Genomic DNA, 13,851 nt, shown 5'->3' with positions numbered 1-13,851 from the left:
GCTGCTGTAGCACTTATTGAACCCACCCACAACCTTGTCCAGGCGTGGACTCTACATCCAAAGGCAGAAATGGTCAAGTCTCAAACAGTCTCAAGTTAGGGATTCACAAAGTGAAATCCTCACAGTATTATTTAACTATTAAGAACAGAACGAGCAAGATTCCCTACAGAGGGACAAAGAGGCTTCTCAAACCCCTCTTAAAAATCAAAGAAAACTTCTCACCATGTAGAAAATCACTTACTACACTAGAAAGCTAAGCAGTTAACTAAATGCTAACTAATAAAAACACTGCATAAATGAAATCTGGAAATCACAAATCCAAATCCAATCTGCAGGSAGGATCCTCTTGCTCATTTGGGATCCCAAGTCCAAACCTTCCCCTTTCCTGTGCCCACTCTTTCAACAAACAAGCAGCAAAGCTCCTGCTGTCCTCTAAAAACACAGCAGCAGAAGACAATACTATGAAGAACTTTGAGGAATGCAGCATTTTCCTTGTACCTGAAAACCTAGGTTTCCTGTCCTCCCAATAACTTGTGGGAACATGCTTCCCACCTCTAGGASAGCATCTTCCTCACTACCCTATAGCTGGTTCACACGGTGCCTGCCCCTCTCCTTGCTTGAAGTACTGTCACTGGACAACAAGAAAGTCACAATTCACATGGGTTTCTATTGCTATTAGTTCAATTACTTCCATTGCTTTTAGTTCAAATACGAGGGCTAAGTATGACAGGGAGAAGGATGTGCAAAACACTGGTTGGATTCTGCATCCACAAAGTGATTTTATTRTTTTTTATTTTAATCTCTTTTAAAGTATAAATCCTGAGCACGTACCCTCTCCTGCCGCCCAGCAAAGGCAACTCTCTAGCAGTGACCACAAGGAGCTGCAATCAGGGCGCATGAGGGCCGAGTTGCGGCACGCTTGGCTGCTATGGAGCCCGGCTGCTCATGAGGGCTCCTCGGGGCGCACGAGGGTCGAGTCGTGGCACTCTCGACCTCTACAGAGCCCGGCTGCTCATGAGGGCTCCTCAGGCGCATGAGGGCCAAGTCAGCAGCACGCTTGGCCTCTATGGAGCCTAGCTGCTCGTGAGGGCTCCTTGGGTGCACGAGGGCCAAGTTGCGACACTCTCGGCCTCCGCAGAGCCCGGCTGCTCATGAGGGTTCCTCAGGGCGCTCAAGGGCCAAGTCAGCGGCACGCCTGACCTCTGCGGAGCCCRGCTGCTCATGAGGGTTCCTCAGGCACACGAGGGCCAAGTCAGCGGCACGCCTGACCTCTGCGGAGCCCAGCTGCTCATGAGGGTTCCTCAGGCACACGAGGGCCAAGTCAGCGGCACGCTCGACCTCCGCAGAGCCCAGCTGCTCATGAGGGCTCCTCAGGGCACTTGGGCTCCGCGATGGCCTTCTGGATGCCAGGCACAAGTAAACAGGCAAAATACGCTGGCATTTGGGGGTTGGACTAGATGACCCATATAGAGGTCCCTTCCAACCCTAAGCATTCTATGATTCCATGATTCTATGATACAGGCTCCGCAGTGGGCAGTTAAGCTTGATACAGAAGCATTCAGGAAGGGGCCCGGCCTGTTCAAGAACTGCTTAGGCGGGGGCTGAACAGGGCCTTTTAAAATAATACATATATGTAAGTAAAAAACACACATGCACACACATACATACATGACATACATGCACACATMTACACCTCCACATGCCATCACAGTCAGGGGCTCTGCCGAGCAMGGCTGCACTGCTAGATGGCAGCTCAACCACACTAGGTTTTGCAGACACCCCTACCCAATGAGTCCCAGCCTTCAGTTTGGCAGCCAAACTCTACAAAACCATATTTTGGTTCTTCTTGCAGTTTTAAATAATCTTTTTTAACTTCTCTAACTAAATGCCCTCATGATGCACTTCAAGAGGTCTGCCTTGTCATGACGGGTGCAGARTATGAGGTATTTATCCAGAAGGATTCAAGGCTTGTAACAAATAAGAACATAGGACATGATTATGTGCAGGTTCTCTAAAATAGCTTCACAAATATCTACTCTGTTTGKTTTTTTTTCCTCTATTTTTATTGAAACTTTGTACAGAAGTTTTAAACATTTCCATACAATACTTTTAGACAGGACGAAATGCCATGGTAAAGGAATGTAAACTGCAAGAAACACAGTCTGAAGTATCCAAATACTCTCTAATAAGAGTTTCAGTCTGAAGACTAATGCAGTAGGCAAAATAATATGCATACAGTATACAAAGAACAGTATACACAGGGCCAGCAATGCTAACTATGAAAATTTTGCATCAGATTTACTTCAAAGATTTATAGCAATATGATAACTCTATACACTAGACCAAAATTAATTTATCATACATTGTTTCTATGACAAAAAGCTTGTCATTATGGACAGTAGCAACTTACAAGTATAATTAAGCTGTATTAATCTCATTAACACTTCTAAATCTATATTCCTACTACAATATTTTTTCTGTATATTGTCTTATAAGATCTTAACAGACCTTCAAATAACACTTGACCAAGAGAGACCTGGACCCAGTTATAGTGATCTTATCTACATGCCCATTTGGCTTATTTCAAAAAAAGAAGGGACAAAGGAAAAGGCAGGTTTCAAACGCTATATGATATCATTTGGTTTTGGTCTGAAATGTATTTTAGTTAATAGTTTAAAAAAAAAAAAAAAGGCAATTCATTAACTGGTATTTTATATAAAATCTGCAGAAAAAATACAACAGCGACAAAAAAAACAAAAATACTTCACAGATATCTAAAAAACATCAGAGAAACAAGGTAAAGCAGCATCACTTTGACACTGTGCTTTAAAAATAAGAAGATGAATGAAGAGACTGCTCTAGTGATATTAGAAAATTTGCTTTCTTCTTGAAGAAGACTACTAACATTTTGCACAGCAACTATTTTTATAACCACCTCATTTAAAAACGTGTATTCATAGACACAAGAGAATTGTCATATCATTACCATTTTTGCTCAAAGTGTCTGACTTTACACAGTGAAACTGATAATGCTAAGTGTCACCAGATGTCACTATACCATGAATTCAATATTAGAACAGAAGTGAAGCAAATGCCTTTGAACCAACACCATAAAAGAAATCATAGAAAGTGTTTTGTAAACAAAACAAACCACTTTGCAAAACAAGAGAGTTCAGAGATCTCACAGTGAAATCAGAAATCCTAATTATATATGTTTACATTCTAGGACTACTCTTTACCTTAGGCCAATTAAAGCACATTAAACCATTTAATTATATACAAACATTTTCTTAAAAAAAAAAATTAAAACATTGCACACAAGTTTGCGTTTGAACATCACATAGCAAGGTTAGTTTTATTTTCAAAACAAGTACATTTAAGGGCACAGAACATACAGAATACCAAATTAACAGATGAGTATTTTTGCTTCTCTATACATGCTAAATCCAAAGATTTCCTCAAAAAAGTTAGAGCGTAGTGACCCCAACTTCTTCCATATATCCTGTTCTCTGAAAGGGAGCGACTCCCAACACCTCCTTTATCTTAGGATTTAAAAAAATATATATATAAAAAAAATAAAGCTGTATGTTTTAAAGTTGTAAGCATCTTCTGCTTTAAGTGTTCATGCAGAGATCCTTTGATGGCTCTGCCCGCACCACTGTAACCTGGTGGGAAATCCTTTGCTCTACTCAGTTACAGTACTTACACGACTTGCATCAGAAGTCTCATGCTGGCCTTTCTGGGACTAGGGTGAAAAGGGGAACACAGAGCTGGAGAAGTAAAAAATACACAAGGGACAGGCAATCCTGAAGGCCGGTTTGATTTCTTACAAACTCTTACCATTTCCTTTCAGGTATTAGTAAAAGCCAAAAGAAAACAGTAACAACTTTGGCAAAGAAAAGCATCTAAGTATTCCTTAAATAAGAACAGTCTCCCRCAACATAATATTAAGCTTTCAAGAAGCCTCCTTTTTTTTTTTTTAATAATAATAATAACAACAATAATAAAAGACTCCTAACAAATTTCTGGGAGGAAATTCAAATACCTTAGCAGAAAAATAAGTTAAGGGGAACAACAACAACAACAACAAAACAAGGTGTCACTCCAAAGTAATGTTTTCAAGACTGTCATTCTACGTTCAAGGCAATAAATAAACCATCACCACAGAGACAGAAGCGAGTGTCTTTCTGGATCTATCCCTGCACAACCAGCTAATCCCACATAGGAGGAAGCCAGTCATTAGATGTCACTGAGCTGACTGTCCCCTATGGGAGATAATCTGTAGTTTGACGAAACCAAAATGTTGGTGTTTAAAACCAAAACATATTAACCTGGGTTCATATCTCTTCTGAGCAGATCATGATCAGAAGATTAGCAAAGGCATGTTTACGCTATAAAAMCCCCTGAAGTAACTTCTTCTGACACTGCAGTCTATAACACAGGCCAACGTACTTGAGAACCAACAGACAGTTTGCATGATGCTTTGTTTTTTTCTTTTTCCGATAAAGGAGTTTTGTTAAGCAGTTATTTGCAGCAAAGAATATTAGCAAGTTCTATGATCTCTAAGACACGGAAAGGGATCACGACTGAGGCGGCCAACATCAGGCAAAGGGTAGCAAAGAAAGGCATTTTTAAGTGACTGGAGAGAAAAAACACTGGAGAAATAATTTGCCTAAAAGCTTCTTCACAATAACAGTTCTAAAGATGGGGCGATGCAGAGAATTACTTTATTAAGATTCTGACTTGCTGCCAATTATTACTGTGATTAATATGGCAACTTGTTAGCTTAGCAGAAGTAAGAATTCATTAACTGGAATCTGGAGAACCTCAGATTCAAGAGTCAGAGGTTACACTGCACATTTGCAAAGGATTATGGCTCCGCAAAACAGCCAAAAGATTAATTTCATCATGGGCCTGATTGCAATTATACTGAACAGGATACACACATCCTGTATAATAACTATTTAAACAGGGTTTTGTTTAAATAGCAAACGACTTGGAGGGAGAGAAGAGGAAAAACAACCTGAGAAAGAGACATTATAAGCCAATTCAGGTGGCAGAAAAGCCATGCCTTCAGCTTCATAACCACATAAGGCACCCTGGAAGAAAAAGCAAGCGAGGATGAAGCACGAAGCAGCCAAGCAGAAGGGTCCCTGAGCTAACCTGGCTTCCCAGGTTAGATGGTAATGCATCCACTGACACTGGAGCCAAGAGCATCCAAGCTCTGCGGCTGCTTCCAAGCACTGGAAGCATCCAAGCACCAGCAACTGATAAAATGACGTGCCAAGTTAGTAAGGGACAGTGCCTGCTACACAAGTCTCTCTTGTCCCGTGCCAAATCAGGCACGGTAGCCACATCACAGCCTTTTAAGCAGGTATCACTGGTGAGACTTATTCTTACTCTCCGTAAACCCTTATTCCTCACCCCACAGGCATCAGATGTGTTTTGCCCTAGGTTACTTCATCCTGCATAGAAAGTGAACTATGTTTTACAACTCTTTCTGCTTACAGCATCATCCTGCCTTATCTCACCCCTTAGCTCACTCCTCACCCTTATCCCACCCCTCTCTGAAGAACGGGCTTGACTTTTCATTAACTTATATTTCACAGACTGGAATCTGATCTTTAGAAAGAATTCAAAAACCTTTTTCTGAATGAAGCCAGAGACACCAACTCTAAGAAAATGTGTCTTTTCATACTGATAAAAACATCAAGACTCACGTACAGTAGTTCTTCTCTCTTCTTCTGCATGTACTTTAATGCAGCCTCTATAGTAATTACTATATTTCCCACTATGGTACTCTCTTTTCCAGTGGCAACAATTAAATATAGCAGAGAAAAGTGGGATAACTTGTCCTCCATTTAAAATCTCAGAACTAACAGTACTCAATTGCTTAAAAAAAAAAATCTGGAAGTTAACCAGTTTCTCTGCCAATATGTATTACATATTACCCTGCCAAAAGCTATTTAGACGGCCTACAGATTCAGCTTACAAGGACACTTTACTGAAAAAAAAAAAAAAAAACAATTTCTCTGGCAGTCAATGGTAGGATTTACCCAAATTTAATCTCCACAGAACTAATTCATCCACTAAAGTTCGTCTCTCATGTATTAGTAAGTTAATGCCAGGGAATCATTCACAGAATCACARGATGGTTGAGGTTGGAAGGGACCTCTAGAGATCATCCAGTCCAACCCCCTGCTCCAGCAGGGACACCCAGAGCACGGGGCACAGGGCGGCATCCAGGCGGGTTTGGAAGATCTCCAGAGAAGGAGACTCCACAGCCKCCCTGGGCAGCCTGTGCCAGGGCTCTGGAACCCTCACAGTGAAGAAGTTCCTCCTCACATGGAGATGGAACTGCCTGTGTTGCAACTTGTACCCATTTCCCCTTGTCCTGTCACTGGCCACCAGTGAGAATAGCTTGGCCCCTTCTCTGTGATTCACAGAATCACAGAAGGGTTGAGGTTGGTAGGGACTTCTAGAGTAGATTATCTAGTCCAGCCCCATTTCTTGGTCTCTACCTTTTATGCTAATACAGTGATCATGGTCCCTTGGACGGCTTTGGTCTCTCCAGTTAGCACTGTCCCAAACAATTCCCAAGACAAGCTTGGGCACTAGCACAATGGCAGGGATCCTTCTTAAAGGCAGCCCAGATATGACATCCTGCTTTGGAGCCTAAAGGAGTTTTATAGCATGGCCAGACTGCGTCAGCTGGCCTCAAGGCCAGAAAACCATTTCCGACTACATTTAGTTTATGGAAACTCATGTAGCCACACAGAAGTGTGACTAAGTCAGCGCTCTTGAGCTCACAGTGCCGCTCATCCTGCTAAGGGTGAGAGTATCTGGGATGGTGGCACATTCCTTTATTTCATAAAGGGGGAATTGAAAAAGAAATGTGAAGCTTTAGGACCTAATGCTGCAACCTTTCATAGTCTGTCAGCTTCCATCTGCTGCCTGCACGCAGAAGTCCTGGAGACTTAGAATTGGTCTGGGGTTTCTCTAGTGGGAGAAGCAAAGCTTAGTGCCTCAGGGTCCCTAATCTTCTGTGCTTGCCTGAGAAAGCTTTTTTTAATTTTTTTTTTCCAATGAATCAAAAGAGTTTACCTCAATGGGCAGCAACACAGGTTACTGCTGTGTTTATTTTCTCTCTCCTGATGTGGTCTCCCTTGTCAGACTTTTTGTCTACCCACTTTCCCTACCCTCACAAAGCAGCAATAAGGTTGCACAGTACTTCCTTTTAGCTGCACGCAGAAAGAGGAAAAAAAAAMCAGACACATTTCAGCATGTTTACCAAGCAAACATATGCAAAGGCTGGCATCATCCATCTCTTTTCCCATGCGGTAGAACCTGTGGGGAAGTTTTGCCCTGATAAGAAACTAACCCTAAGTATGTAAATGACAAAAAAAAGGTTAAAGATTGGGGGACTGAAGAAGGCATTGAATATGCATTCTTGCCTTTGCATTTGTTACAAAACACAAATAAAGAGAGCAATCCTTTTCCCTTCTCCTCAACTGCCCGTTTGTCCTCTCCAGGGTTTTTTTTTCTTCCCTGTTTTTTTTTCTTTCTGAAATACAACATTTTTTCTATAACGGCATTTACAGTGCGAACAAACAAAAGTTAGACAAACATTCCCTTACAGAGAAAAAAGACAAAAAAAAAGCTACTAACAGGTATCATGTTCTGAACAGTATACGATGAGACAAAATACCATCCTGTTGTTCCCGTAAGAACTGAGAAAACAAACAAAAAAAACCCCTAGAAGCAGTGAGCAAAATTGGTACGTATTATGTCGGCCAAGGTAAAACAGCCATGTAACACAGACCACCTGTACAACGGTGAGCATTACAGTCTTACATTTGAAGTCTTCCAACACGGCTTTAGTCGTTTAGATTTGACACTTGCGTAAGCGACCCCTTGTTATCTTCACCTTCGTGCTGACTGAGCTCGATGAACTGACTGACCTCCGCAGCCACCCGCCCGCCTTTGGTATATTTATATAGGTGTACATGGAAACAGGAAAGGTTAGCACTGCAAATGGGGGGCAGGAGGGGCGGGAAAGGGAGCAACCTGAAGGGAGAACAGGAGCAGGAAACCCCACGCAGCGTGTTCTGCCTTGGGCAGCAGGGCTAGCACGACACGTCTCACATGGGTCTCTCCATCGGCTAAGGTGATGTGACAGTTACAGCGTAAACAGTGCCTGGGTTGCGCACATGTTGTTTGGAAAAGAAGGAGAAAAAAAAAAAACAGACACATAAAAAAAGGAAACTCCAGAGACCTGTATCAACTTCTGTATGTTTAGCCATACCCTTAAAAGTTCACTATTCACTCACAACGAGAAGTAGACAAACATGAATATTCCGAGCGAACAGACACAGACCAGTCCAGTATTTAGTAATAGTTTAACTTTGGGAGTCTCTTCCAGCATTTGTAAACAGACAGTCTCTTCCTCGATCTCCCGAACGGCTCGCTTGTTCATGTTTTTACTTTTAAAGCCACAGAACCAATCTATGAATTTCAGATGTCTCTCCCGCTCATCGCTTTCTTCCTCGCGCTTCTTCTCGCCCATCAGAGCCGCTTGTCCGTTCGAGTAACAATCAACCGGCGTCTCGACCTCCGAGTGACTTACAGAAATCACCGGGTTGCTGTCATCCCTGCAAGTTACCAGAAGATTGATATCCTCAGGCTTAATATTTTTAAGGTTTTCTTCCGATTTGCCATTTGGCATGATATGGTTAGCGTTTTCATTGCACTTTAAGATGCTCTTTTCTTGCGCTTTGTACAGCTCCCCCTTTGCGGCCGTCTCCTTTACGCTTCTGTTCTTCACGGCCCAAAACGTGGTCGTTCGGACCTGCTCCTTGGTGGGCGGCGGCGTGAGGAGGCTCACGATAACGGTCACGATCCCAGTGATCCAGAAGAGAGCGGTGGCGACGTACATGTAATGGATGTTCTTGATAAAGCCGGGCCTAGTATCCGGCTGGTTGCACTCTGGGGCGCGATAGATAAAGGCCAGCACCAACCGTATCGCTCCGAGCGCGAAGCCGGCCATGCCGCCGTAGAAGGCGCCCTGCTCATTGCAACGCTTCCAAAAGATCCCCATAAGAAAGAGCGCGGCCACCGGCGGAGTCAAATAGTCGGCCACCTCTTGAATGTAAAGGTACATCTGACCTCCTTGCATCTCCACTATTATGGGCACCCAGGCAATGCTTATCACTACCATGAAAGCCACAAAGACTCGTCCTACGATCATCAGTTCTCTGGACGTCGCGCTCTTCCGGATGAGCTTGTAGACGTCAAGGGTGAAGATGGTGCTGGCGCTGTTGAATATGGAGTCCAGGTCGCTCATGAGCGCGGCAATCATCACGGCCATCATGAGGCCCCGCAGACCGACGGGCACGAGCTTCATCACCAAACGCGGGTAGGCAATGTTAGAGCAGCCAGCTCTGCTGCCGCACACTTGGAAGCAGTGCTCTGGATTAATGCAGGCGATATCGTCCGCAAACAGGATCCGGGAAATCATCCCTGGGACGACTATAATAAACATTGGCAGTAACTTTAAGAAGCCTGCCATCAGAGTGGATCCTTTGGCATGAGCAATGTTTTTGGCTGCTAAAACTCTCTGCACTATGACTTGGTCGGCACACCAGTACCAGACAGAAGCTGGAGTCTGTCCCAGCAGAAATCCAGGCCAGGGAATATCTTCATCCGTTGGCTCGCGCAACATTTTAAGTGCATCGGGCTTTGGGTCGACATTGCAGGAATTGGTATTGGAAATGTTGTAGGTTAACAAGATAGACGTAATATTTGGTGATGCTAACATGTACCTTTTTTTCACTTCTTCAAACCCACCAACCTCCGTGATACTTATGATCATAAGTGTGAGGGCACCAATAATCATAAGCAGAGCTTGAAGCGTGTCTGTGTAGATGACAGCCACAAGACCTCCAGTCACAGTCAACAGTGCAGTCATTCCGATAAGGAGGATAACCGACAAATAGAGGTTCCAACCTAGCGATTCTTGGATAAAAAGCGCCCCTGAATACAAGTCAACTGAAAGTTTGGTGAAGATATAAAGAATTAGAGACAGTGCTGCAAAATATATTTGAATTCTATGCCCTCCAAAACGCTTGGACAAGTATTCAGGCATGGTGTATACTCCTGACCGGATGTAGACAGGGACGAAGACCCATCCTAAAAGCTGCAAAAGCATTAAGGCGTTGAATTCCCATGCACCTACTGCAAATCCACTCGCCGCTCCAGATCCTGCGAGCCCAATGAAATGTTCACTTCCAATATTGCTCACAAATAACGATGCACCGATAGCTACCCAGGTCATAGAACGCCCTGCCAAGAAGTAGCCACTCACGGTGCTCCGATTGTATTTCCACATGGCAAAAAAACCTATGCACATCACCAGCACGAAGTACAGCGCCACAATGGCAATGTCTGCCGTCTCCAAAGAAGCCCTCATTTTTGTAAACCAAGTGACTTCGCACAGCTGACGTCCAGTTCTCGCCCCCCAGCAAACAGTCTCTTAAGCCACACGTGAACCAGTTAACATTTAGCAACACTGCGGATCAAATTCTTTGTCCCTTGGTTTGCTGTCCTGATGCTGGTGGTTGTGGTACATTTACTTTCTCCGCTTCTCAAATGGAAATTTGGAACTTAGCACGTACTTTTAATCCACATTCCACAAGAGCATCAGCCTTAACTCAGTTGATGTAGGAGAAATTCTTAGTTGCAGCTAAGTTTAGTGAGGCCTACTGTACCAACCCTGCAAGGCAGCAAAGACAAAAGACAAAGATTGAATTAGAGGAGAATTTCATGAAGTAATGAGAAAAAATTTGAAGTCTAGTACAACAATGACTGAACACCACAGACTTTTCCCCTTACATTTCCTGCTACATTTATGCAATCCATAATATACAACATTAAATATTCATGAGCCTACGAAGCAATGCCTTTTGTAAGTCAACTTTAATGTCATATACAAGTACCTTAAGGGACGCAGCAATTCTAGGGTATTGAGTGATCCAAACCCCCCCAAACAAGGCAAGAAACAAAAATGCATTTCAGTATTCGTTCCTTTTGGCTCCTGCAGGATTCAAGTCTATTTCTCAAGCCGCTCTAAAGGCCTTCCTCATTCAAGCAACTGCAGGAAAAAAGTCACTAGGGGCCGTTACCCTGGCGAGCCATTTCCCRGTTTGCTCAGCCCCTGCGTCCCACAAATCTTGACAGATTCTCATGTCGCCTGCGTGCACCTGAGACACCAGCCGGCTGCTATGACTAAAAAAATCAAAATGAAGTGATAATGATGCCAAGAGGGTAACACAGGCTTACGAGCAACTGGAGAATCAAAGGTATTCTGCAAGTTACAGACACGTTAGCATCCGTCTGGGTTATGGATTATCACAGGGTTCCRTCTGACTCGGACAGTTCTTCACAGATATTCCCCACAAGCTGAGCAAAGAAAAGAGCCGTTCGTGCCAGAATGSCAAAAGGAACGTCCTGACAACCGGCTCTGGGGTGCTCCCGCGTGCACCTGCTCGCTCCGCGATCCCTCGGGAGCTCCGGAGGGGCGCCAGCGGGAGAACCACATGGATTCGGGCAGCAGGCGGTCACTGGGATGTCGGGAGGCGCCGCTGCGCTGCCAGCCCCGCCTTCCAGGCGCGAGGCTGGSGAGGACGGCAGGGACGTGGGCAGGTTGTGCGGCCAAGCCCCGCTGCTCTGCCCCCCGCTGCCACCCCGCACTGCCAGAGCCGTCCAGGGAGCATCCGCGCTCGTTTAGCTAAGCGGGACTGAAGGGAGCGAAGCGGAGGGATGGGGGTCGTGAGGAGAGCCAGGGCGGCCCAGGCGGCAGCGGCGCTGAGGGGCTACGCTACGGCTCCTACTCCCAGYACTTCTGCCTTGGAAAACACCACCCATCCACACTCACCCAAGCCCATGCCGTGACCTCAGGGAGTGCTAGGCACAAGACTCCTCTCCGTCCTACAACAGATAGGCACAGCAAGGGAAGAGATGGCCAAGGCAAAGGAAAAGCGGAGTCTAAAGGCCGGAATGCTGATCTTCAGCACTCGCAGTTATCACAGAGCAGTTAGGAACTGGGTTTGACTCCATTCCCCTTTCCCCACCTGCTGGCAAAAATAGTGTAAGCACAAAAATCCCCGAGCCTCGCTCTGCCCACAGGGTCTACGAGAAGCGCTACCAACATCACCTTTAGACCCTGCCCTGCCATTCTGCACGCGTGTGTTTCCCTAACAGTTCATCTGTGGGCAACACAACCACCTGGGTACTGTACGTGAGTATCTGGCGTTTGCCTGTTTAGCATCCCTGTAGGAATTTTAAGGGAAAAAAAAAAGTTTAAAAACCCTATAGATTCTCAGGTGGCCCATAAGGGACTGGAGCTGCTGCTGACACAGACCCTGCCCACCTCGCTGCATGCCCTACCGAAGGCTGCAAAGGTGCTGATGCGAGAACGTGGCTTTCCCATTAAGGCAGATACATTTTTATTTTAAAAGCTTGCAGCAAGCCACAGCTTTGGCCTTAGAGAGAAATGCACAATCATGTTATTTGTACAAGCTGGCTGTTTTTCAGGAGGAGTTCAGACTCCGAAAAGGATAATAAGGGTTCCCCACCACCAAGCCACAGGAGAATACGGATACTCATCCTGCTGGAGCTATAGCCAATAATGACAGGCTGCAGAGACATGGCACAAAATGGGCTGATTACAGTTGTGCGCTAAATTTAACATGCTCATAAGCCTCAAACCACAGATGTATTTTAAATTCTTCCATAAAAGAATTCACATTTCTCGCCACCCGCAAAAGGCAGCAGAAGTTAAATGGTCTACTCCACGGTTTAGCTTAATCCATCGTAAAGTTATAAACACTTCAGATTGGGTGACGCCATCAGCTACAAGYAATGCAGTGCTTAGTTGTAACTGCTTTTGTGTAATATTTGAAAAGCAACTACTCTATAATGTTTATATCAAGCTTATAAATATTTTAAGGGAAGTAGAGAAAGAGATTTCACTGAGAAGCAGTGGAAAGAAAAATAACTACTACACATAAAATTAGAGTAATGGGCAAGCTAAAATTTTTTAAAATATCTGTATTGTCCCTCTCCTACTGACCTGTTCTGTTTCTGAAATATTCTAGTTTTGAACTTAAGTTCAATTCCAAACTTCTTCCCCCCAAGCTAGTCAGTGACCTTGCAAACAATACTATAATATAACCTACTTAAAAATTTGGGGGTTTTATTTTATGATACCCTATTTGATGCAAGAGGTTCCCAGCGTGTAGTATGGATATTACAAGCACATTCCGTCCCTCTGGAAGGCATGTAAGTAGAAGATGCGACTGCCCATAAATAAATGGTGCATTTCTCAATTAGGACACTTTGCCAAACAACTACGGGCTCAATTTAACCAAAATAAACAATACAGGAAGAAGTCTGGCGCTTTCCACTGGAAGGCAAAGCCAAACCATTTTAAATAAGCAGTTGTCTCGAGTCCTGAACCATCACCTTTGCAATAAATATCCCAAATTTGCAGGGTTCAGCTTGCTTAGGCAGGAAGGTGGAAAGTTTTCAGTAGCCGCTATAAATTTGCTGCACCGTCGCTAAATCACTGTACTGAAGTGGCCTCTTGTACCAGTTTCTTATTAGACCTAATTCTAAAATAATCCTAGATCTTTTTTCATCACTAAAATGAGACTCATCCCTCTGAACTTCCAGCAAGTTATGACCTCAAGTCTTAGGAAGGACTTTGGAGACGCCCCATGCGAGTTTAATCTCAAGTTATTAGAACAGTGTAAGCTGTGGCACTGACAGAAAAAAAAAAAAAAAAAAAAAAAA

The 13,851-nt window shown here is 44.1% G+C and overlaps 2 protein-coding genes across 2 annotated transcripts in view; both read right to left on the bottom strand.

The window, feature by feature from the left end:
* MRPS6 (mitochondrial ribosomal protein S6) overlaps positions 1-13,851 on the bottom strand; it is a 44,933-nt gene that overhangs the window by 21,423 nt on the left and 9,659 nt on the right. The window lies entirely within an intron of this gene.
* SLC5A3 (solute carrier family 5 member 3) overlaps positions 6,570-13,851 on the bottom strand; it is a 16,970-nt gene continuing 9,688 nt past the window's right edge. Inside the window, exon 2 of the mRNA XM_026040362.1 lies at positions 6,570-10,771. Within this exon, the coding sequence (XP_025896147.1) occupies positions 8,327-10,468 (2,142 nt within the window). The 5' untranslated portion in view covers positions 10,469-10,771 and the 3' untranslated portion in view covers positions 6,570-8,326. The remainder of the gene's footprint in view (positions 10,772-13,851) is intronic.

This window comes from Nothoprocta perdicaria, unplaced genomic scaffold, assembly GCF_003342845.1.
Source record: "Nothoprocta perdicaria isolate Ctin4 unplaced genomic scaffold, notPer1 scaffold_254, whole genome shotgun sequence".
NCBI classification, from domain to species: Eukaryota; Metazoa; Chordata; class Aves; order Tinamiformes; family Tinamidae; genus Nothoprocta; species Nothoprocta perdicaria.
Note: the sequence above shows the minus strand (reverse complement) of the source record. Positions and strands in the feature narration are given on the sequence as shown.